The 24,043-nt window shown below is 49.6% G+C and overlaps 1 protein-coding gene across 6 annotated transcripts in view; it reads right to left on the reverse strand.

The window, feature by feature from the left end:
- Window positions 1-23,576, reverse strand: part of SPATA3 (spermatogenesis associated 3) — a 28,389-nt gene extending 4,813 nt beyond the window's left edge. Inside the window, exons 1-5 of one of the 6 annotated variants that reach the window (XM_073806968.1) lie at window positions 22,787-23,576; window positions 21,118-21,295; window positions 20,196-20,269; window positions 18,962-19,105; window positions 11,579-11,638 (exon numbers count right to left, since the gene is read on the reverse strand). In XM_073806968.1, the coding sequence (XP_073663069.1) occupies window positions 18,990-19,105; window positions 20,196-20,269; window positions 21,118-21,295; window positions 22,787-23,087 (669 nt within the window). In that variant the 5' untranslated portion in view covers window positions 23,088-23,576 and the 3' untranslated portion in view covers window positions 11,579-11,638; window positions 18,962-18,989. Of the gene's footprint in view, window positions 1-11,578; window positions 11,639-18,961; window positions 19,106-20,195; window positions 20,270-21,117; window positions 21,296-22,786 lie in introns of those variants that run through there. The other 5 variants (XM_073806969.1, XM_073806970.1, XM_019923439.2 and 2 more) reach the window with 5 other exon arrangements.
- Between the last annotated feature and the right edge of the window lie 467 nt (window positions 23,577-24,043).

Here is a 24,043-nt window from a genome sequence, read left to right on the forward strand (position 1 = left end):
CTTTCATGGCAAGCATTTTGTGTATTAATCTTATCCCTGGCTTCACATTATTCTTCCTAAGCTAATTCTCTCTTCTTCCTAATGTCCTCTGTGACTTCTTAAAAAAATATTTTATTAACGTATTTTGCAAGCAAGCTTAATTTTTTTTTCTCTATTTTTTAGTCAGGGCAAGATAAAAATAAAGATACACATAAAATATTTAAAATGTTTTCCCTTGGACTTATACTGAACTCTGTGCCATTCTCTAATCTGGGGAGCTCAGGGATTTTATCGAATTGAAAGTTTTTATTTGTCTTTGAGAATAATCATTTTGTCACCACTTCTGTGATTCCTGTGGTAGAAAGAATTTTCACCCACTTGCATTCTTTCAGAACTCCCCTTCTGGGGCTTCCCTGGTGGTGCAGTGGTTAAGAACCCCCCCTGCCAACGCAGGGTACATGGGTTCGAGCCCTGGTCCGGGAAGATCCCACATGCCGTGGAGCAGCTGAGCCCATGCGCCACAACTACTGAGCCTGCGCTCTAGAGCCCACGAGCCACAACTACTGAGCCCATGTGCCACAACTACTGAAGCTCACGCACCTAGAGCCCATGCTCCACAACAAGAGAAGCCACCACAATGAGAAGCCCACACACTGCAATGAAGAGTAGCCCCCACTCACCGCAACTAGAGAAAGCCTGCGCACGGCAGCAAAGACCCAATGCAACCAAAAATAAATTAAAAACAACAAAAAAATCCCTCCCCTTCTTCCATCTGATGTTTACTTGACACCCGACACAATAGTTATGAGCTTATCTTTATTCTCTGGATATGGAGTGAGACTCAGAAACTCACATCCTCATGGAGCTTTAGAATCCTCTTGAAGAATTCTAAGAACTTTGAGTTTTTAAGCTTTTTTTTTTTTCCTCTTTGGGCATGGATCTGGTACAGATCAACGTCAGAAAGTCACTAGTTTGTCTGAGAGGCAAACTTGAGAAGAACAATCTGTAGTCACTGAAGCTGATCGGAGCCTCCACCGGCCTCCAGCTCCCTCAGCCATCAACACATACACCAGGGACCTGAAAACCCAGTGTGTGCTTACAGAGGAGTGTATGTATTCATTACAGTGTAATTCTGAAGGCAGTGATCAATCCCCTTCTCAGGATATTTCTTGCAGAAGAAACAGAAAATAAAGACAATAAAAAAGAAAAAAATATCACCCACCATCCTACTATTAACAGCTAGGGGGTTAACCTTCCAGGTTTTTAACAAAGTGTTTGTTATATTCAACAAATACTTATTGAGGGCCTAATGTATATAAATCCCTGTATTATGTCTTGGAATATGACAGAATTCAAAACCAGACACAATCCGTACTCCATGCCTCCTACCATAGATCTACTCTACCATAACCCATTTGTACAGAGAGCGTCACACAGCGCACAGTGTTCGGATCTCTGCTTTTCTCATGGAACCACGGATCCTGGATATCTTTCCATGTCAACATCTATAGACTGACATTTCATTTCAAAAGGCTAAATAGTATCATGTATATGATTAACGATACTTTATTTTCATCAGTGCCCTAATGTTGGGAACTTTTTAGTACTTACAAAAAGCACCTCTGTGCACAACCTACACATACAGGCCGTGTGCACTGGTCTTATGATTTCAAGATGCTCTTAAATCATCCTCAGATGCACTAGTGTGGAAAATTGGCTCCAAGTCGCCCGTAATCTTTCTGGCTTTTCCAGTTCAATGACTTCTGCCTGTACCTGGGTAATCATTTTGTGCAGCAAGCCTGACTTGTTCACATTCAGGTCTGGCTGACCGGGACTGTTTGGGAGATGATCGAAGAGAGCGTCTGGCTTCATCCTTATAATGGCCTTATTTTCTACAGTGACAGCATCCTCTCACACCGGTGCTAGAGATAGTGATTGTACTGCCTCATCACTTCTGGTGGTGGAAGGAACCAACTCTCTTCCTATTTATGCCTTATTTGAGACTTGGCATCCTCTTCCTGCAACATCCTGGTACTCATTAAGTGTGTATCTGAGAGATGAATGCATGAATGAACAGCTCCCGGGACTGGAGAAATGGTGTGAGTGAGGGACAGACATTTTACAAGTAGGAGGTAACAAGCAGGGGGTGGTAAGCAGGCTTGAGCCCAATAACATGGGTAAGTTAAAATGAATGTTTCAGTTTCTAGGAAGAAAACACTAGAACTGACACCAAGAAGCTTAGCTAAAAAAATTAACAGATGAAATAAATGACAAACTAAATGATAATCAACTTACCCAAAATACGACAGAGAAGGGATGAATAGAAAAAAGAACAGATGGGAGACATAGAAAACTAAACCAAGATGGTAGACTGAAATCTAACCTTGTTAATAATTATTTATATCAACGCATCAAATACTTATATGTGAAAAACAGAGATCATCAGATTGTATAAAAAAAACATAAAACAAGCATCAATCAATTTCAAAGGATTGAAAACACACAGAGTATGTTATCTGAGGTATTCAATAGTAATAAGATATCTAGAAATTCCTCAAATATATGGGAATTGAGCAACACACTTTCTAAGTAACCTGTGGGACAAATGAAAACAGCACAAGTGAAATTGGGAAACATTTTGAATTGAATAAAAGTAAAAATAAAACACCAAAATTTGTGAGGTGCAACTAAATCAGTATGTAGAAAGACTTTTTTGTTAGAGCTATGGACTATATGTCCCTCTTTCGCCTCAACTTTTTGAACGAGAGAGCATTGCGTTTTTACGCCTCTGCCTCACCAATATTTGTCAGGTGTGTGGCAGGGACCTAGCTGGTCTTTGTAGTTCACAGAATTAATCTAAACACACGTGGCAGGTGGACCAGTGAAGGTATCTGACCAGGATTTGTGGCCATAATTGGGCCGCTGTGCAGTGAGAATCAAGCATCGCTTTTCCCAACCCTAGAAGCCAGCCTGACTCATTTCTGTCTTCATGACTCAAGCTATGGTGATGACAGTAAAGGTGTCAGGCAGCTTGTTTTTGGGGCCCCAAACGTGGAGAGAGAGGTGTAGTCCAAGTTTGAAGAGAGTATTAGGAATCCTGTGCAAAAGGGTAGGTATGTTTCAGGACGTTCATTGTAGTACTGTTTATAAAAGTGAAAGGTAGGAAAAATGTATATATCCATCAGTAAGTGACGTGTTAAAAAAGGAAAAAACCAATATTGAGAATGTGCATGTTGATCACCTCCTCAGCATTCTATACTTGCTTATTAAAATAACCCAATTTTCACTCAGATCATCTGCCTTCCCTCATGCAGTCTAGCCACTTTAGGGGAAACTAAACCAACCCAACTCACGAGTGGGCCCTGGGTGGCCTAAGCCAGTCGGCACACTCCCGTCCCTCCCCATCGCTGGCGGTCATGTAACCCAAGGTGGTCCAATTAGAGTGAATTATAGGACTCCTGCTTGGAGTGCTGGGAAACGCACAGGCTTGTGGGCACTTTCTCTGGATGTTGACAAAGACCCATTGTATCTGTAGGGGAGGCAACATTTTCCCTGTACTCTCTCAGGGTTTTTCGGCTGCGCCTAAGATTTAAACTGACATAAGACAGATTAACAAGAGAAAAGCATCCACATTTATACAAATTTTATATGACAAGGGAGCCTTCATAAGGCAATGAACATCTCACGAAATGGCAAAACCTACCTGCTTCTATGTTAGGTTGAACAAAGAGAGGCAATTGTGGAAAAGTGAATAAACTGTGTGGGGAGGCTAAAGGAAGATAAGAATTATTTTAACAAGGTCTGTTTGTATAGAATTATCTCCGTCTTAATGTTTTGTCCTTGATGATAAGAATGCTACTTTCTTTCTGGTACAGGGAGGACTTCTTTTATGTGGGAGCTTTTATCTCCTATTTTCAGGAAGGAAAGGGGAGATTAGAATGCCCTTCTTGCATCATCTGTGTTTTAAGTGTTTTTAGCTCAAAACAACCCTTATGCCAAAGTGGCATATTTTGGGGTAGCATATTCTGCCACCCTTTGTGGCCCTGGGTGTTTAAGGCCATGGGGCCTTCCTGGGACAGACCCTTCCCCCCATGTCCTCTGCCTGCCTCTTGTTTGTAGAAAAGCTGTCGGCTTCCCCTCAGTTACAAAAGCCTGGCTCAAGAACTAATGACTGAAAGCATGTGAACGTGTAGTGACATAAATAGCAGTTGGGCCAGGAGAACTGGTAAGAATTTAAACAGTAAATCAGTCATGTGGCAATCACAGAATCTTTAGTTTCTCCCTGAAGTACCTAGATAATAGTATTTGATGCACATTTCCTGAGTTGTTCTACAGATGCTAAAACCCCCACTAAATGGAAGAAGTTAAGTACTTGTTGACCATGGGCAGGTAGCCTCCAGACCTACTGGAGCCTGAGGATTGACAATGTTAACCCCAGGGACACCACCCTGTTACCTCACCATCAACCAATCAGAGAATTTTGTATGAGCTGACCGCATACCCTGTGACTCCCCTCCCTTACCTTGCCATTAAAAGTGCTTCCTTGGGGAGGGGGGAGGGATAAATTGGGAGATTGGGATTGACATATACACATTACTATATATAAGATAGATAACTAATAAGGACCTGCTGTATAGCACAGGGGAACTCTATTCAATACTCTGTAACGACCTATATGGGAGAAGAATCGAAAAAAGAGTGGATATTGTATATGTATAACTGATTCACTTTGCCGTACAGCAGAAACTAATACAACATTGTAAACCAACTATACTTCAATAAAAAATTTAAAAAACTGCTTCCCTGAAACCTTTTGGGGAGTTTGGGTTCTTTGAGCGTTAGCTGCCCCCAACTCCTTGTCTGGTGCCTTACAATAAACGCTGCACTCTCCTTCACCACAACCTGGTGGCAAGCAGACTGGCTTTACTGCGCAGGACAGTGGACCTAAGTTTGGTTCAGTAACAGGTGCTGTTGGCAGCCACCTCACAACGGCAAGGAGAGTTAATCTTAGTATGAAGCTGACTTCATGGAAGGCAGAGTGGGGAGAAAGAAAGAAATGGGATCTTTGGATTAAGCTCACCCCAGAGCCTGCCCGACCTGTAGACTCTGCAGATCACGAGCCCCTGTTTCCCTTATGTCTAAGCCCCTTCCCCGTCAATGACTCTGATGGGTATCATAGCCAGTGTTCACTGAGCAGTACTGGGAGCCAGCACTATGCACAACCTGCAGAGGCTCATTTGATCAATTAAGAAACAGTCATGTTGTAGAGGGACTTCCCTGGTGGTCCAGTGGTTAGGACTTCGCCTTCCAATACCAGGGGTGTGTGGGTTCGATCCCTGGTCGGGGAGCTAAGATCCCACATGCCTCACGGCCGAAAAACCAAAAAACATAAAACGGAAGCAATATGTAACGAATTCAATAAAGACTTTAAGAAAAAAAAAAGGAAACAATCATGTTGTAGAGAACAAACTTATGGTTACCAAGGCGGGGAAGAGGGGGTGGGATGAATTGGGAGATTGGGACTGACATATATACACTACTATGTCTAAAATAGATACCTAATGAGAACCTACTGTATAGCACAGGGAACTCTATTCAGTGCTCTGTGGTGATCTAAATGGGAAGGAAATCTAAACAAGAGGGGACGTATGTATACATATAGCTGATTCACTTTGCTGTACAGCAGAAACTAACACAACAGTGGAAAGCAACTATACTCCAATAAAAATTTAAAATGAAAAAAGAAACAGTCACGTGACGGCACATCATGCAGCTGTTAACATGAGCTCTTGCGTGGAACGACTTCCGTGAGAAGTGACAAGAACGTGTAACAAATGTACGGTGTGAAATCCTATATAATCGAGAAAAAGTGTCCCACTTTAACCAAGGGATCTCTTGGCGGGGGTGGGAAAGGTAGTGGCAGGAGAGAGGAATCCTGTTTGCCTTAGTTATTTCAGCTTGAACCCTGTCTGATGTCTGAGGGAGGAGAGGGCACCCCATCCTGCAGGGAGACCTGGACAGAGGGTGAACCAGAAGCTCGGGGGAAGGGACCTAGTCTTTGAAATGCCACCGTGGAGGAGCCCAGACAGGACGACAAACCTTGAAACGCCCGCTGCTTACTGACACAACAGTCATGCCAGTTGGGATCTGCTCTGTCCAGGAGGGGCTGAGATCAGAACCTCCTGGTTCTAGGGGTGAAGGGAGCAGGCAGGCCCAGGGCCCCTGGAGAGAGGAGAACCGGCTCATTTAGAGGCTCGTCCAGCTCCCTGGATTTGAGCTTCTGGGCAACAACTGTCTTGGTTTGAGTCTCCAGTCACCCAGGACTAGCGTGCACACAGGCACAGGGCAGCTCTGAATGAAGGAGGCCAGGCGAAGGTGGGAGCGGGGCACAGACAGCAAAAGTAGGGGTTTTCCACCTGCGTACCCGCAACGAGGTGAAGCTGGGCTCCGGCCCTTTTTTGTCAAGCCTGACTTCGCAGCTGGAAGTTCTGCTTTATGGCAGTTTCAGAAGTTTCTCCTTTAAATGCAAGAATTATTATTATTATTATTTTACATCTTTATTGGAGTATAATTGCTTTACAATGGTGTGTTAGTTTCTGCTTTATAACAAAGTGAATCAGTTATACATATACATATGTTCCTATATCTCTTCCCTCTTGTGTCTCCCTCCTTCCCACCCTCCCTATCTCACCCTTCTAGGTGGTCACAGAGCACCGAGCTGATCTCCCTGTGCTATGTGGCTGCTTCCCACTAGCTATCTATTTTACGTTTGGTAGTGTATATATGTCCATGCCTCTCTCTCGCTTTGTCCCAGCTTACCCTTCCCCCCCTCCCCATATCCTCAAGTCCATTCTCTAGTAGGTCTGTGTCTTTATTCCTGTCTTATCCCTAGGTTCTTCATGACATTTTTTCCAAAGAAGATATACAGACTGCCAACAAACACATGAAAGAATGCTCAACATCATTAATCATTAGAGAAATGCAAATCAAAACTACAATGAGATATCATCTCACACCAGTCAGAATGGCCATCATCAAAAAATCTAGAAACAATAAATGCTGGAGAGGGTGTGGAGAAAAGGGAACACTCTTGCACTGCTGGTGGGAATGTGAATTGGTACAGCCACTATGGAGAACAGTATGGAGGTTCCTTAAAAAACTACAAAGAGAACTACCATATGACCCAGCAATCCCACTACTGGACATATACCCTGAGAAAACCATAATTCAAAAAGAGTCATGTACCACAATGTTCATTGCAGCTCTATTTACAATAGCCGGGACACGGAAGCAACCTAAGTGTCCATCATCGGAGGAATGGCTAAAGAAGATGTGGCACATATATACAATGGAATATTACTCAGCCATAGAAAGAAATGAAATTGAACTATTTGTAATGAGGTGGATGGACCTAGAGTCTGTCATACAGAGTGAAGTAAGTCAGAAAGAGAAGGACAAATACCGTATGCTAACACATATATACGGAATTTAAGAAAAAAAAATGTCATGAAGAATTATTTTTAAGGAAGCTCCTGCCCAGGGAAGTCTTGACCTGCTTAACTGTGCACAGTGGGAGTACACAACTTTCAAGGCCTTGAGAAGAAGAATCCAACACTGAGGAATTTGCATATTCGGAAACCTCTCAAAAGAAGGCCGAGCCTTGGAGTCTGTGAATAAAGTCTTTCTGTGTTTGCTGCTCCATGTGAGCAGTACAGAAGGGAGAAGAGAAAGGAGGCACACGGCATCCCGGCAGCGGCGGCTGAGCCAGTGGGGGAAGGCACATTTGCCAAGAGCCGGCGAGGATTCTGGGATGTGTGTGTTGAGTCACTTGTCCCCTGCAGGTTTCCAGGGAGCTGGTTTGCATGAGGTAAACACGTAACCTTATTCTCAATGCCAGGGGCCACTGTTCCATGCTCTGCAGCCTCCTCTTGCCTTAAGGATACGGCCTTGCGGGGAGGGGCATGGCAGCTCAGGGGGCAGCGTTGGGGAGGGGGCGATTCTGGCTGTTTGGTGTTGACGTGGGATTCAGCCCCATGCTCAGATGGGCTCCTTTTCCATCCCTTCTCACTTCACTGGGGACCCGTGACTGGCTGTGTGAGGTGTGATAACGTATATAATTTGCATATTATAAGCATATATGCTGTTTCTGCATATGCAAAGGAGGAGTTGCCTGGGGAGATAGGGTCTTCCTGAGTTTGCTGGTAAAGCCAGAACTTGCAAGAGCAGTGTGAAGAGCTGTCCTTCCTCCAATGGGTTACCAGTGGCTGCAGGCCTAGTTTACTTCCCTGCCCGACAAGGTACTGAGCCTGGGACCCTAGGCCGGAGGCAGAAGAGGCTGTACTTCGGTGTTCCGCATGAATTTTATGACTGGATTTGTCAGTTCAGTTCTCTGGATCCTGGTTACTAACTCTACCTGTAACCCACCAGGCTTCATGGCAAGTGGGAGAGTGGTTGTCCTCTGGAGGTGGGGGTGGGATGAATGGAGACCACAGTAGTGTCTGGAAAGCTCAGGACCTTTCACCTGGTCCTAGACTCCTGGCACCAATGAGCTGCACGGACCAGACGGCCACTGTAGGAAGATGGGTCCTTCTGGGCTTGGTTCTGCCTTTTCCTTCTTGTACTTGCATCTCTCACTCTTGAATGGATTGTTCCCGTGGGATATAGACCTGACTTTCCCAAGAATAACGAACCTGTGGTCTGGAGACCACATTCAGAGCCGAGGTGTGAGTCCAGCCTGGTGAAGATGCTAAATCCTGAAGCCTAGTCTCAGCCAGACTGTCCCCAAGCTCACAGCCAGGGCAGCCTTAGTAACCGCACCGTGTTCGCAAATATACTTGGTTCCACTTCCTTCTGGCTCTAAACTTCAAAAACACCTCTCGGAGCTAACACTTGAAATTGGCAGTAATTAAAACACAGTCGAATCTTAGCTATTTTCAGCCTCCTGGAGACTGTTCATAAACCAATCAAATAGCTAGAGTGCTTACTGCTTACGATGTGTAGTTTTCCATAAAAGTCATTGTCTGCATATTTGTTTCAAACGTCGAAACGTAAAACATCCAAGTTGTAAAATGTAAAATAAAGAAGTTTAAATTTTCAAAAAACCCAAAACAACACAGTTGACCCTTGAACAACATGGGGGGTTATAGGAGTATCATTATTGTTGGCCCGCCGTATGCACTTCCTCTGCATCCTTGGGTTCAACCAACCATGACCACGTGGTACTGTAGTATTTACTGCTGAAGCATATCCGTGGACTCGTGCAGTTCAAACCTGAGCTGTTCAAAGGTCAACTGTAGCTCAATCCAATGATCACATTTATAAACCACTCTGAATGTAACGGTCCCACTCAAATCTCATCTTATCCAAAAATGGTCCCAACGGTGGCAGGCCTGTTTATTCGTGAGATTCTGTTATGTCCTGGGAAGGATTTGAGAGAGGAAAAACGCCTGGTCTCTGGCTCCAGAACCTAACAGAGGGGAGAGGCGGACATGCCAACAGAACTGCACACAGCAGGAGGAAGGGTGATGGGGGACTCTTGGCGTGTGGTGTCCACTCTTTAAGAGTGAGGTCTAGGCTCCATGACAAGTGCTGTGAAACCCAAGGCAAAGCCAGTGTAGGAGAGTATCCGCAGGTGGACCCAATGGCAGTGATTGCCACGGAGGCCGCTATTGGCATTTGCGGTGGGATAATTATTTATTGTGTGGGACTGGCCTTCACCACTAACGGCCCATAGTATCCCTTAGCTACCGTGACAACCAGCACTGCCTATACGTTTCCCTGGGTGGGAGGGTAGTACTGCCCAGGTCACTGCTGCCCTGGGGAATCCATCCACCAGGAGTCTGGGGCTCAAAGCAGCTGTGAATCCTCAGCTCCTGGCTACTCGGGCATTCATTCTGGTGAAGGGGTCGGGGTGGATGGGAAAGGGGCAGGAGTGGGAGGGCAGCACCAGGGCCCTGGTCGCAGGCCCAAACCTACCCAGAGTAGGTATCTGCTGTTTTCAGCTGCCTTGCATCCATTACCATTTCCTTTGGTTAAAGGTTACCAAAATTACTGTTTGGTCTCTTCCCTGCTCTCAGCCCTCTCACTTGCTGTGGAGTTGGCCCTCAGTTCCAGAGGCGGTTGTGTGGGGCTAGGCTGGCCAATCAGAGCACTGCATTCCCCTGGGCAGAGCGCATGTTCCGGGAGCAACACAGGACTTAATCAGCCCCATCAGAGGCCTTCTCTGCCAGACTTGACCTCGGAGGCTGAGGGGCTGTTGCCGGAGCAGCCATCTGGCCACCTTGCTGGCCATGTTGTGGGAAGAGCTTGCCTGAGCATGGAACTGACACGGCAAAGCAGACGGAGAGAAATGGGCTCTGGGGGCGCAGCCGGCACCTCTGGAACAAACCACGTCTGGACTGGAACGCTCTTGACTTTTACAGGAGTTAATACATGCTCGTTTTGCTCAGGCCACTTTGGGTTAGATTGTCTGACATTTACAACAAACGGGCGCCTAAGTAATACGCCAGAAAAGGGAGCTAAATATCTTCAGTCAGAGGAGCTGTGCTGACCAGTGGCAGCAGCCCCGGGGTCCCTGGTCCCCTCCGCCATGCCTACGGGTCCCTTTCATCCTGATCTGCAGGACAGACCTCAACATGGCCACACCCCACCCTGGAAGTCAGCATTATTCTTCCCGAGGCTGGCTTCCCAGAGAAGGATCCTGTCAATCCAGGGTACCCTCTCCCAATCTCCCAGCATCTGTTCAGGAAGGGACATCCTGGGATTGGGAGGTGGAGGGTGGGCTCCGGGATTCCTGGTAACCTGCCTGGCCCACCCTCCAGCCCAATCCCACTTGCTCCGAACCTGGCCCCTCTTAGAGGCAAGCAGGTCACCCAGGTGCTCTGAGCACTCACTCACTTGAGTTCAGAGGGCTGTCCTCACCCCCCTACTACCTGCCCCCTCCTATCCTCTTGTGTAACTGCTTCAGTGAATTCTCAGCTCCCAACCTCCACCCTCCGCACTCCCCAGGGGACAAAAGTGCGGGGGAATTAACCACCTCCCTCCCAGCAGCCCTTAACCGATGGGTATATAAACGCCTGGCTTCCCCTCCTTGGGTGAGATTACTCTGATGTGTGTGTTCTGTTTCCTAGCGCTGCCCCAGCAGGATTCAGCTTCATTTGCTCCCAGTGGCCGCTGCACCTGTATTCACTGTCCTCCCTTTTCTGTTTCACGTCTACTGGTGTTTCCTGGGGTCACCTTGAAGTAAGACCTCTGCCTCGGCCGCTCAGAAGCTAGATGTCCAAACCCACCAGGCAATGGCTGGGTGCAGCTAAGTCACCAGACAGACCACAAGGCTGCAAGCCCGGCCCGGAGTTATGTTAGGTATTGAATTAAGTTGTCTGATGTCTGCATTTATAGTGGGAGGATCTGAAATTGTTCTGTGAGCGTGTGCAGAGAAAGTTGCCCGCCTTGGGTGTGCGGCCGCCAACAGGAACAGCAGGATCCCACCCTGGCTTCCCTGAGGCTCACAGAGTCACCCCCAAGTTTACCTCCCTACCCATTTGCCAAGGCCAACCTCTGTGTCTCTGGGTAGAATACACTAAAGAAACAGAATTCTTTTTTGTTTTGTTTTGTTTTGTTTATTTTGGTGACAAGAGAGATCCTTGATGGAAAACTGGATCTGTAAGAAAAATAAGGACAGAGCCATGAGCTTAGACAATACTCTATGACCCCAGAATTCTGGTGGCTCTCCAGTTTTATAGCCTGAGGGTGAGGGTTTAACAGCTAAGATCCTCCTGTGGGAAAATAAATTTAGGATTCAAATTTCTTCCATTCATCACGTCCACTCTTCCTTTTGTCTGAACTCGGCCTCTCAAAGACTTTTTTTTTTTCCCTTCAGGCTGTAAAAAGGTTTTGCAAAGTGTCTGGCATGAACTGGGTGCCTTCTGTTTCCTCTCCCTTCCCCCAGGGATCCCGGCAGCTAAGACGGAGCCTCGCTTCCCAAACGCCAGGCCACGGTGGTGAGTTTTACTACATTCAGTGCCCAAAAGGAGAGGGGAAGCAGCCCCTTGATTTTAGTGCTGCATCATTCATTGGTGGGATGCAGAGAGAGAGGCTCTCCAAGCTTTTGGGAAGAAAATTCTAGAAACATGTTTCCCTGGAGAGGAGGCTCTGCCAGTGTCATCAGATGGTTCTTCATGCTCTGGACTGAGAAGGACACCAAACTGCTTGTTTCCCTCCCAGATGGTCTAAGAACTGAGTCTACGAACTCATCCCTCCCCCTACCACCAACACATGCATGCACACTGACTCACAGCACCCTCAGGGTGGCTTTCAGGGGCTAAAGCCAGAGAGGTCCCAGGCCAACAGGTCTGCTTTGAAGTTCATCCTGCACAGGCTACCATATCTTAAAACACACTGCTGGCTGCTCGCCCCAAATCCACTCACACACCTGCCTTCCTGGCGGGGGCCCCATTTGGGAGCATTGATGCTCCCCTCCTTTGTCCACTCTTGTCCATAGGGGCAGGGTGTGGAAGTAGATCTAGATTGGTCTCATCCAGTCATGAAAATTCACCCCCTCCATGCTATTAATTTGCTTAAGAAGGGGCATGAGCGATGTCCCTGGTGGTCCAGCGGTTAAGACTCAGTGCTCCCAATGAAGGGAGCCCGGGTTCGGTCCCTGGTCAGGGAACTGGATCCCACATGCACGCCACAGCTAAGTTCCCACACGCCACAACTAAAGATCCTGCATGCTGCAGTGAAGATCATGCGTGCCACAACTAAGACCCGGCGCAGGAAAATAACTAAATAATTATTAAGAAAAAAAAGAAGGAGCATGAGACCCAATTCAGAGGCATGTCACCGCAATGAGGGGGCAAGTATACCAGGGGAGGGGGATCCTGGGAAGAGTTTCTTAACTCAAGAAGAGACACAAGAAGGAGGTGGCCTTTTCCCTGCTTCTGGTTGTCATAATTCTGGGGCTCCTCCAGCCATCTGCCCAGGAGGGGAACTAGTGCGCCTTCCGCTGAGGGTGTCAGAGCCGGAAGTTGGAAAAGTCCCCAGGTCTCTGATGACACTGTTGAGTTCGCCAGCCCTGACACTTCCTGACTGTTTTGTTATGTGAGATAATCTCCTTACTATAATTTTGAATTAGGTTTGCTGAAATTTGCAGCACCAAGTAATCGAAAGCATAATCCACTTGTAAATCAAGTCTTAAAGTGCCTTGTGGCATTTGGAAACCTACCAATTCACCCTTTCATTTTACAACTGAATTAAAAAGAGAGACATCAGAGCAATGCCATTGGTAGAAGCTTCCCAGTGTTTACTGGGAAGAACCTTAACCATGGGAGGTAGGTGAGTTTCATTCAATTGTCAAGCTAAGGAATTTTTCTCTTGAAGCAGTGAAACCCTTTTGCACTTGAAAGGGTCTGCATAGAGAGTGGTGGCTGAACACACAGGATGCCTGGGAAGGGGGTCCTCAGTGAGTACCAGGGTTGGCCCATCTAGTCAAGAGGCCGTGAGACCTGAACCTGGGTGCTGGTTCGGGGTCCTCCCTTTGTTCACTGTACAAATGGGGATGGGTCCTGGTGCCAGGATGGGGAAACACAGGTCTGCCTGTCCACGTTCAGGGAACAGGAGAACAAGCAGAAAGGAGCTGCTGGGTCCTTATGATCAGAGGTCACAGCTCACCAGCTCCTCCCACTGAGATGCATCTCTGTTGCCTTTCCCTACCTGTGGACATTTTTGACCTGAGCCTACCTGTTCTCCTCACCTCTGGAAACCTCCTGGGATCCCATGTGCTCCCTAGACCCAGAGAAGACCCAGAGCAGGTGTCTTCTCTGCAGACACCTTCCTTTACTATCAGACTTCTCAACATTGGCTTGATTCCTGGCCCTCTGCTCTATCCATGCTCTCTCCCTATGTCAGCGATTGACCCTTATGTTTACAGCTAAGACCCGGCCTGTCCTGTGAGCTCCCTCTATGCCCCTGCCTACCTGACATCTCCACTTGGTTGTCCAACATCTCAAAATTAACAACAAAACAGAACTCTTGATTTTTATCCCCTCTTGCATGTTGATCCTCTGGCAATGACACCCCAAACTTGGAGTCATCCTTGAGGCTTCTCTTTTCCTCATTATTTCATCCAGTCTCTCAGCCAGACTTGCTGGTGCAACCCCCATAGTATAGCTGTTCACATTCCCCTCCAGAGCCATCACCCTGGTCCAAGCACCATCTTCGCCTGCCTGAACCAGTGCAAGTGAGTCCTACCTGGTCGTTCCCCGGCCCCCCGCCCCTTCCCATTTTCTACCCAGCAGGCACTGTGATTGTTTTGAAATCTAAACCAGCAGCTTGAGATACTCCCCTCTGAGGGGAGGATGAATGAGTTAATAAACGTAAAACACCCAGAAGCGTGCCTGTGTAAGGACTTGCTAGTGCTCTGTTTCAGGGGCTGCCCACCACCTCTAGAACACAATGGAAGCTCCAAGGGCCTGCCTGACCTTGGTCTCCCCAAAAGTGGCATCCTGACCCCCCAGCTCTAGCCATACTGGCGCCAGGATGGCCCCCAAACATGTTAAGAGTCCTTCCTGCCTCGGGGCTACTGGGTTTGCTGTTCCTGCTGCAAGAACACTCTTCCCCCAGATTTGCACAGTCTGCCTCCTTCTGCTACATGTGCCTCAGTTCAGAGAGGCCTTTGCAGACCAGCCTGGCTCCAGCGGCGGCCCCTCCTGGTCACCCCGCCCCTCTGCTCTTTATCAGATCAACTTTATATTTTTATTTCCTTGATAAAATTTACCACCAAATCAAGTGATCCTGTTTATTCACTGACTTGTCTGTGTCCACTAGAATGTAGGCTCCCAGGGAAGGGCTCCTTCCTGTCCTGGTACAAGGTAGGTGCCCAAGAAATATTTAATGAATGAATGCATTATTTAATTACCAAACACTCTCTCCCATCTGGACTCTGCCGCCTTCTAGCTTGGAAGTCAGATGTCTACATCTGAGTTATCACCTCTGCTCCCGTTGCCTGGGAGCCTTGGCTGGCTCAGATCCACAGACTTTACTAGACCTCAAAGTCTTAAGCTTAGCCTGGGTCTGTTGATGGACTTGGCCATCCACTCACCCCTGTGTCGTCACGTCTCACAGCACCTAGTGTGGTGCTGGGCACGTGATCGATGCTGATACGTGACAGCCGAGGTGACCCACTCACATAGCTACATGGGGGGTATGTGGGGGACACTGGGGAGTCGGGGTGGGAAGTACCATGGCAACCAGTGTCTAGGAACAGTGGCTAAAACTTCTGGGCTTCCAGAAGATGCTTCCCTGACCCCTGCTGGTGGTGTCTTCATCAGACCCTCAGGCCCACAGCACACACTGAATGACATGGGAGGTGACACCGCAGCCTGGCCCTGGCACGTCTGGAAGAAGCGGGGGCCTGCACATCTTAAGCACCCGAATGCCAATTAGCATCGATCCCAACGCTGCTTCCAGAACAGTCTCCAGAGGAGCAATTTGACAAAAGCAGAGGGTCCCATGAGGAAAAGCCACCCCCTCAGAATCACCAGGCATGGGCTCTGGGGCTTGGGAAGGACCCTGTTTCAGGCCACTGCATGGAGCAGGGGTGCTGGCATAGTCTCCCTCTTCCCCAGGGAAACAAGGCGCCATGGGACAGAAGACAGAGGGTCTGTCCTTGGGAGGACCCGCCTATCCTAACCCTGCATCAGGAAAGGGGCCTGCCCTAGGGAGACAGAGGAATCATCCCTCAGAGCAGAAGAAGCAGAGCTGCGTGAAGTCTGCACACTGCGTGGTTTGTAAGTGATGTCAGTGATGCCAGGGCCCCAAAACAAGCCCCCCCCACCGCTGGCAACACACACACAGCTTTGGGGGATGGAGTGAAGACTGGATTCAGTCTCTGGGGAGCCTCTTTAACTTTGCAGACTCTCAGTTATTCCCGGGGAAATGACCTACGCCAGGCCCAGGGCAGGTTTCCATTCCAGTCCTCCCCCCCGCCACCCCCTGCCTCCTTCACTTCCCCTCCTCCGTCACTCTCTCCTCCCACCCCCCAGGTCTCAGGGCTGTGTGAACTACAGTGTGGGTGAGACACGCACCCCTCCCTCGTGGACACTGAGACCCTTCGGGTGGCACTGGACACCGAGTTCAATAATGTGGAGTCACGGCCCATTCCCGTTATCTTTCAACCCTCTGGTTAAAGAGGGTCTTAGCGTGGAGCTGGCCAGTGTTAACATCCAACCCTTGTCAAATATCTTTGAACACACAGGGCACTGACGTCAAAGCTGAGACTTTTTCAGGCACCCTATCAGCCAGAATTCCACGACATTTCGTTTTTATGGTATTTATATTTACTGTGAGTCTTTTTTTTTTTTTTTTGCGGTACACGGGCCTCTCACTGTTGTGGCCCCTCCTGCTGTGGAGCACAGGCTCCGGACGCACAGGCCCAGCGGCCACGGCTCATGGGCCCAGCCGCTCTGCGGCATGTGGGATCCTCCAGGACCGGGGCACGAACCCGCGTCCCCTGCATCGGCAGGCGGACTCCCAACCACTGCACCACCAGGGAAGCCCTACTGTGAGTCTTTTTTATGGCAAAGGATAGGATTTTCCATTTATGGCCAGTTTGAAAATAAGTGCATTTAAGTTAAAAAGGAAGCTAATTTAAAGAAAATAAGTGATCGATCCCAAAACATAGCTTGACTATATTTTGACTTCTAGTTTACTGTTCTCCCATCTACTAACATTAATGATTTTAGGTTTTAATAAAACGAGTGTTTGTGGGGATCACTTTGTAATGTATAGAAATATCGAATCACTATGTTGTACAGCGTAACTCACACAGTATTGTAGGTTAATAATACTTCAAAAAATATATTAAAACAAGTAATATTCCAGATTTCAAAGGTCAATAAAGTTTGGGGAATACTGAGTTAAAAAATAATGATGGTGATGTCGCTGCTATGTTGAGGGCCTGTCCTGTGCCAGGCCCTATGCTAAGTGTTTTCACATGCATTTTTTTTACCCAGTTCCCCCCGGCCCCAAGTGAGAGCTGTAGCATTATTATCTCCATTTAACAAGAAAATGAGGCATCAGGAGTTAAGGGAGTTGCCCAGGCCCCAGAGATACTGGGTGTTGAAGGGGGATCTGATCCCAAGGCTTCCTGCTTCTGGAACCCAAGCTCACACCAGTGGGCTCTGCTGGAAGGAGACTCTAAGCTTGGGCTTCAGCTCTAAGCTCTAAGCTCTAAGCTTGAGCCCAAGCTTGAGCTCTAAGCCCTAAGCTTGAGCTTGGGCGCCATCTTCACACTGCCAGTCGCCACCATCTACCCAACCTGTGACCAGGCCCTGCAGGGCTGTGCATCCCCTAGCTTGATCCTCACAACCATCGCCCTTGGAGGTAGCTGTTATTCTCCCCGCTTTAGAGATGCTACTGACTCTCACAGAAGTCAAGTAACGTGGCCCCGAACACCCAGCGACCAGGCAGCAGAGTCAAGGCTAGCACCTACGGCTCCAACTCCAAAACCAGCGTCTTTCCAACAACCACCACCTCCATGATGGTAACAGTAACAAGACTCCCCCAGCTGGCCAGCTCTCTGCCCTCCAAGCACCTTGTCTCATACTCGTCTCATACTCCCAACGATCTCAAGATCTTCCCTATGTACAGATGAGGAAACTGAGGATTTCAACTGCTGTGGAATTCTGTGAAGCTTAAGGTGCTTCTCTGCTCTTTCATGAATGTCCCAGGATCAGGCAGCAGAGCCCTTGAGGAGATGGTGAGCTCTCACTGGAGTTTATTTTCCGGGCTGGGCTTCTGAGTTACCTTGAGCCTCTATTCCCACCACATGCCCTGCTGTGGCTGCTGGAGGCCTGGGGTGGGTTGAAATGCTCCCATTACCCCCTGCCCCACCCCCGTCACCTCTTGTTAGGCATTCACCGCATGTGGACTTGACAATGGGGACAATTGGGGGTGCTCTCGGTACCCGCCCAGATCCCCTTTCTGGGCTGGCACGTCCATCGCCCAGCTCCTGTGAATTATGAATGTTGGTTGCTAAAGGCTCAGAGCTGTCTCCTTCCTCAGGGACTTGTCCTCACCCCAATGGGAGCCGCTTTTTCACAAAGACATGTACTCCCCACCTCACCCTGTAGCCAATGACTGACTCACAGACGGGCATGAAAGGCCAACCCTCTGGGCTCACGGTGAGACCAACTCTGGTTGTAATTCACCTTCCAGAGTTCCCCAGGACTGGGCTAAGTGGACTTCAGCTGAGACCTTGTCCTTGCTCCACTCCTTCCCCTCCCTCTCTTGCCTCCCTCACTTTTTTTCCTCCACTAAATCCTGTGCACCCAAATCCCTGTCTCAGGCTCTGCTTCTAGGGAGCCCAGCCTGAGACAGGGGAGGATTGAAGATGTTGTGGAAGGCATGCTCCCTGCCCTCAAGGATCTTGCAAAACAGCGTGGAGACAGGCCACATGTGTACATAAAAATCATCTGCAGTATGGGATGGAGTAGGTTGGAGAAAACAGTAATAACAAAGATGGGAGAAAGGCTCCATGGAACATGAAGTTCACAAAGGGTACGTAGGGCTGGAAATGGCGTGACAGGCAGGGAGAAAGTTGGGAGGAAAGGCTCTGAGGTGCATAGGACCCTCTGCCCCCGCCTCTCCCATCTCCTCCTATCTGGTGTCCACGACTAGGGGAACCAACCCCAGGCCAGGGGAGAGGTGGGAAACTCTGTTTTGAAGACCCCACAATGGGTCTAGCATTGTCCACGAGTGTCCAGGGCTGCCTGAGAGAGATGTGCCAGTGGATCCTGAGGCCAGAAACAAGTCACTCAGTTCTCAAGATTCCCCTGAGAGGCTGGGGGCTTCGCCCACCCCTAGAGACCTCCTCCATTCAGAGAAGAGACAGACATTCCATCAGCCCTGCGCTGCAGGGATGGTGAGTTAGTGGGCTTCAGAATCACTCTGCAAAGGGCCGTGGGCACGAAGGGGGTCCACATACCTGCTGGGCCGCAGGCCTGGAGACTTGTTCACAAGGATTCAGTGATGTAGTAGGCAGCTCCTAGGGCTCCCAGAGCCACAGCAACAGTCCCAAGGGCTCGGAGCACGCAAGTTACGATGAGTGGAATGTTTACTTGCAGGTCTTCTGCAAAGCAAAGCAGAAAGCCCACAGGTTGGGGGGCAGCTGGGATTTAGTGCCTGTCTATATGCAGGGGAAAGTGGAAATTGTGGGGTCCCTCAGGATCACAGGAATGTCCATCTCCCCCTGTGGCTCCTCCTCTCAAAGGAACACAACTCCCTGCACCCCTCCCAATAAAGCTCTACCACAGGACCCCCCAGGATCCGAGGATGGGCTGGCCTGGGATGCCAGCTCCCCTGGACACTCAGAGAGAAGGTGACAGAGGTAGTCAAGGCTGCCGTGTGCCAGGCCCTGTGCTAAACACCTCATAGCCAGTGTCCTCCTCAAGCTTCACAACCATCCTGTGAAGTAGTCCTACCATGTAGCTCTATTCGGGGGTTGAGGCTTCTGCGGAAACCACATACTACACCTACCACGAAGGTGGTGGAAAAGGAAAGTATATGATTATGCTATTAATTGTGAGAAGACTTTCACAAGATGCAATATCCATTTGGCAAAAATCCTACGAAAGCAGGGATTCTTATCTAATGTGAATGTGTACTTAAAGCCCAGAGTCAACACTCCACTCCACAGAGAAATGTAAAGATTATGGAAGCAGGTGAAACTTCAGCAGAATTAGGACTGCATCCCAGCCAGGCTGGACTCTGCCCCTCCCCGTCACTTTCCTATTTCTGAGCCTTGCCTTGTGCCTTTTCCTCCTCCTGGAAAGCTCTCCCTTTAAAATAGGCCGTAGAGGATCCTAAAATCCTTTTAGATTCAGCTCAGTTACAACCGATACTACAACATCAACCTGGACCCCAGCTCAGGAGTGAAGCTCTTTGAACATCTCCTATAGGACACGTATCACTTCCTGGCCTGCACATTAGTTTCTAAAGGTACATATCTTAGCTTACCATGTGGACTGCACACTTTTTAAGGGTACAGTTCCCTGTTTTGGTTTCCCTCCCAGTGCCTAGTATCCTTATGCAGAGTCGGTTTTACTACTTGTTTGTTTATGAATCCAGGGCACAACTTGGCACTAAACGGACGGAAGCACTAAGTGTGTGGAGGGACAGCTGATCATGGTGGGTGGGGGGCAGGCCCTTCCTTGACTTACCAGGCAGTACGGTATTTTTACTCTGGCATGTTCTCCCAACACACCTGGGTATCTGTTTGCCTCTCTTCGTATGCCTGAGAGATGGTGCTTTTCACGAACATACAAGAGAGCGGGTTTGGTGGGGCAGGGGCTGGGAAGAGGAGCCGGATGGGGATGGAGGACGGGTGGGCTCAGCTTCTGGGCTGGGAGATGCCTAGGCGGAAGGCCTCTTCTGTGGACATTTGTGAAACCTAAGTATAAGTGGAGCTGCCCTGGGGCCCAGAGCTGGGGGTAGGCGGAGGCCCCTCTCCAGCTCTTGCGCGTAGCCCTGCGCCACCGGAAAAGATGAGGGACATCTTCAGTCCAGTTCCCTCAACAGGGGTCTTCCCACGAGAGGAAGTGGCGGCCACCTGGTGGCTTCGTGGGAGAGGAAGAGAAGGGCAGATGCTGCAGGCGATGCTGTGTGGGCCTCCGGGTCACGGACAGACCCCTGTGGGGCTGCCAGGAACAGCCCGAGACCCGCTGAAGAGGGTAGAGGTCTTCCTGGCACCAAGGGTTATGTGATTTACATCGTATTTATCTCTAAATTCCAGGGGGCGTTCACGTGCAGGTCAGGAGCCGGAAGCGTTGGGCTATGGCTCAGGCTGCAGAAGAAGCGACAGGGACTTTAGGATGGACTGCGGGGGAGTGTGCTGTGAGCAAGGAGGCTGCCTATGGAGCGACGAAAAATGAACCCCAAAGAAGCCATGCCCGGTAAGGAAGAAAGTCGTCACCTCTCCATGAAGGTGGGGTACCTGGGCCTGGGGCTAGTCAGAAAGGCCCGGGTGACAACCCCCAGGACGTGGATTTCCTTTGGGCCTGGGAGTCCCGAGAGGAAGAAGTTACACACGACTGCTAATACCCTGTGTGCCCCGAGGGCCCCGCCCCCCACGCGCCCTAGGACCTGTAGAAGGTGAGGAGGTTTGGGAATCCTCTCCCCGGCATGGTCGGCCAGGCCCGAGGCAGAAGGACATCGAAGATGCGGCTGTGGCACAGGCCCAGACGATGCCAGCAAGCAGAGCTGCCGGGACAAGCGGAACAGGAACAGCAGGTGCGCGGGCCCGCTCGCGTCACAGACCCTGCTGGACAGAGAAGGAGAGAGGTGAGGGGCCCACTGCCTACGGGAGGTGTCCACACCAGGAGTGGCGTGTGCAGAGGAGAGAGGACCAACTGCATGGGGAACTAGTTGTCTTCTAGACTGGTGCTACCTGGGAATAATACGAAGAACACCGATGTAACAGCTGACACCTGTACAGTGTTCTATACGGCATTATCCATCTCATTCAATCATCAGAACAATCCTGTGAAAAGGAATGTGGTTATTCTCAGCCTACAGATATGGAAACCGAGGCTCAAAGAATAGAAGAGACGTGCTCTGATAGCAAGGAGATGGAAGAAGTGGGCTTCAACGCAGGATTTCTAACTCAATTCTGTGCTCGTTCCGTGGAATTCACAGGAAGGGACGGCAGCAGGTGACTGTCCATCCTAGAAGAAGTGGCACTGAGATTCCTGCAACTGGAGCGGTCACGTTCCATTTCTCTGGGGCTCTCGGATTCAACCAGAAGACAACTGTTACTCCAGTGGACAGTCTTTGAAATACTTCCCCAAGCTCACCTCCCATTGCTGTCCTGGGCTGTGGGTCCCAGAGGAACGTGGAGGTAATAATTGATTTTGCCTGTGTGAGTTCCCTCGACACGCTCCAATGCTCACTTGGACCCTGGCTACCCAAGAAGATGGGGGACCGCTTTCCATTGGACAGCCGTTCCATTTTCAGAGAGAGCTAACTTGGATTTTTTTTAACGCTGAGCAGAAATCTGCCTTCTCCAGTGTTTTCCAAGGGTGAGTCGCCAGATTTAGCAAATAAAAATACAGGACGCCCACGCAATATTCATAACACACTTATTATACTAAAAATCATGTGTTGCTTATCTGAGATTCAAATTTGACTGGGTGGCCTGTATTTTATCTGGCAACCCTATCCAGGGACCCTTAGTCAGACATCTGAGGACAACATGGAACAAATCTACTCACATCTTCCAGCTGACAGACATATCCTCCAATTCCCTCAACCGGCTCTCATACACCAGAAGGTTCTTGCCTCCCCGCCACCCTTCTCATCCCCCCAACCTGGACTATCTTCCTTGGACTAGATCGCTGGGCATCTTTTACAGCACACAAGTGGCCTGATGAGGACAGAGTAAAGCGGTATGACCGCCTCCCTTGTCCTTAACTGTATTCTTGTACTAATGCAGCCTTGGTGTTTATTTCTTAGCAGCCACGTGGTACTTCTGACTCCCAGTGAGCTAGGATTACCACCGAGCCACGCTGAATGTTAATATGTTTGCGTGGCTGTCTTCAGAGAGACTCGGTGTGGTGAGGAATGACAAAAGCCAGGAATCCTGGTCTCCTGGGTAAAAAAACAAAACCCAAACCCCTCGCACTCCCCACGCACCGTTCCAGAACACACGTTAACCATGCATCAGTACCCAATAAGAAAAGTGTCAGCCTCTGGGGCAGCCCTGGGACTCCATCAGCAGGAAGGCTAGAACCACGCAGGCAGGCAGGCTGCCCACCTGTTTTGCTGGATCGAGGGGATGCTTTTGTGCCAGTGTCCGGAGACGCGACGCCCCGAGCCCAACGGCTGACTTCGGGAGCTGGGAGAGCCTGGGGCACGGGCTGCGGGGGGATGGATTCACTGCTGGGCTGTGAGGTGACTCCAGAGCTGGGCGGCGGCGTGGTCGGGGTGCTGGGCGGCGGCCGGGTGGGCGGGGGGCTGGGCGGCTGCCGGCTGGATCCGGTGCCGTCGGAGCTGGCGTGCTGGGAGGCGGAGCCTCGGCGCCTGGCCTTCGATTTCTGCCCCTTGCCCTTCTTCATGGTGGGTCCTCCTCACCTAAACGTGCACCTACGTGGATCTGCCTAATCTCCTGACTCCCTCCCCGAGGGGCCGTGTGCCCCTGCCCTGCGGGGAGGCTCTGGCTTCCGTCTGAGCCCAGGGCCCACAGGAAAGGGTCACCCACACCCCTCCTGTGAGGTCACAAAAGCCAGGGTGGCTCCCACGGCAGGGTGCTGGGGACAGTCTTCTCTGCCGACACCAGCCTGCTGTCCTCCCTCCTCCTTGGTTCCTGCGGATGGGTGGAGAGCAGCTGCCGTGCCCCTCACGGACCTGGGCACCTGGCGAACGCTGGCCTCGGGGCCCGTGGAAACTTGGACGCCCACGATTCTGTCCCCCAAGCGCCTCTTTCAGGCACCTGCTTGCTGGTGTGTTCCTGGGTCCCTGTGTGCTGTTCCTCTTTAAGACACCCTGGCTGTGATGCTCGCTCTGTCACTGGTTTTCACATACTCCCCCCAAGCAAACAAACGGACAAACAAACAACTTCACCATGCATTTTGTGAGTTTTAACTAAAGATCTGGGGGTCCGTGGAAGGCCCGCAGCCTTCTGCTATGTCAGTTGTCTCCCCCCCCCAGATTATCCTATACGGAGCGGCTTCCCCTTCTCCCAAAGCCGGCCCTCCCCGCTATGGGAAAGGGCTGGGGGGGTTCCCCAACTTTGATAAGAACCATCGCAATTGGCAAAAGAATTTCCCCTAAAAACACAACAGCTGTTTGGAAAACTAAACTTCTGAAACTCACTACACTGACAACTGGCAGACCACCTCTCAAACTCCCAACTTGTCCTGCCAGTTAGGGGACTGTGACCCTTCCTGGAAGTTAACAATGTAATTTTCATTTTAGGAAAGAACAGGAAATAGCACTTTAGAAAGACAACCTTAAACTTCACACTTTGACTGCAATGTAGAACGTGTTCACATTAGGAGCCTCCAACATTAAT

Source organism: Tursiops truncatus, chromosome 7, assembly GCF_011762595.2.
Source record: "Tursiops truncatus isolate mTurTru1 chromosome 7, mTurTru1.mat.Y, whole genome shotgun sequence".
Classification (NCBI taxonomy): domain Eukaryota; kingdom Metazoa; phylum Chordata; class Mammalia; order Artiodactyla; family Delphinidae; genus Tursiops; species Tursiops truncatus.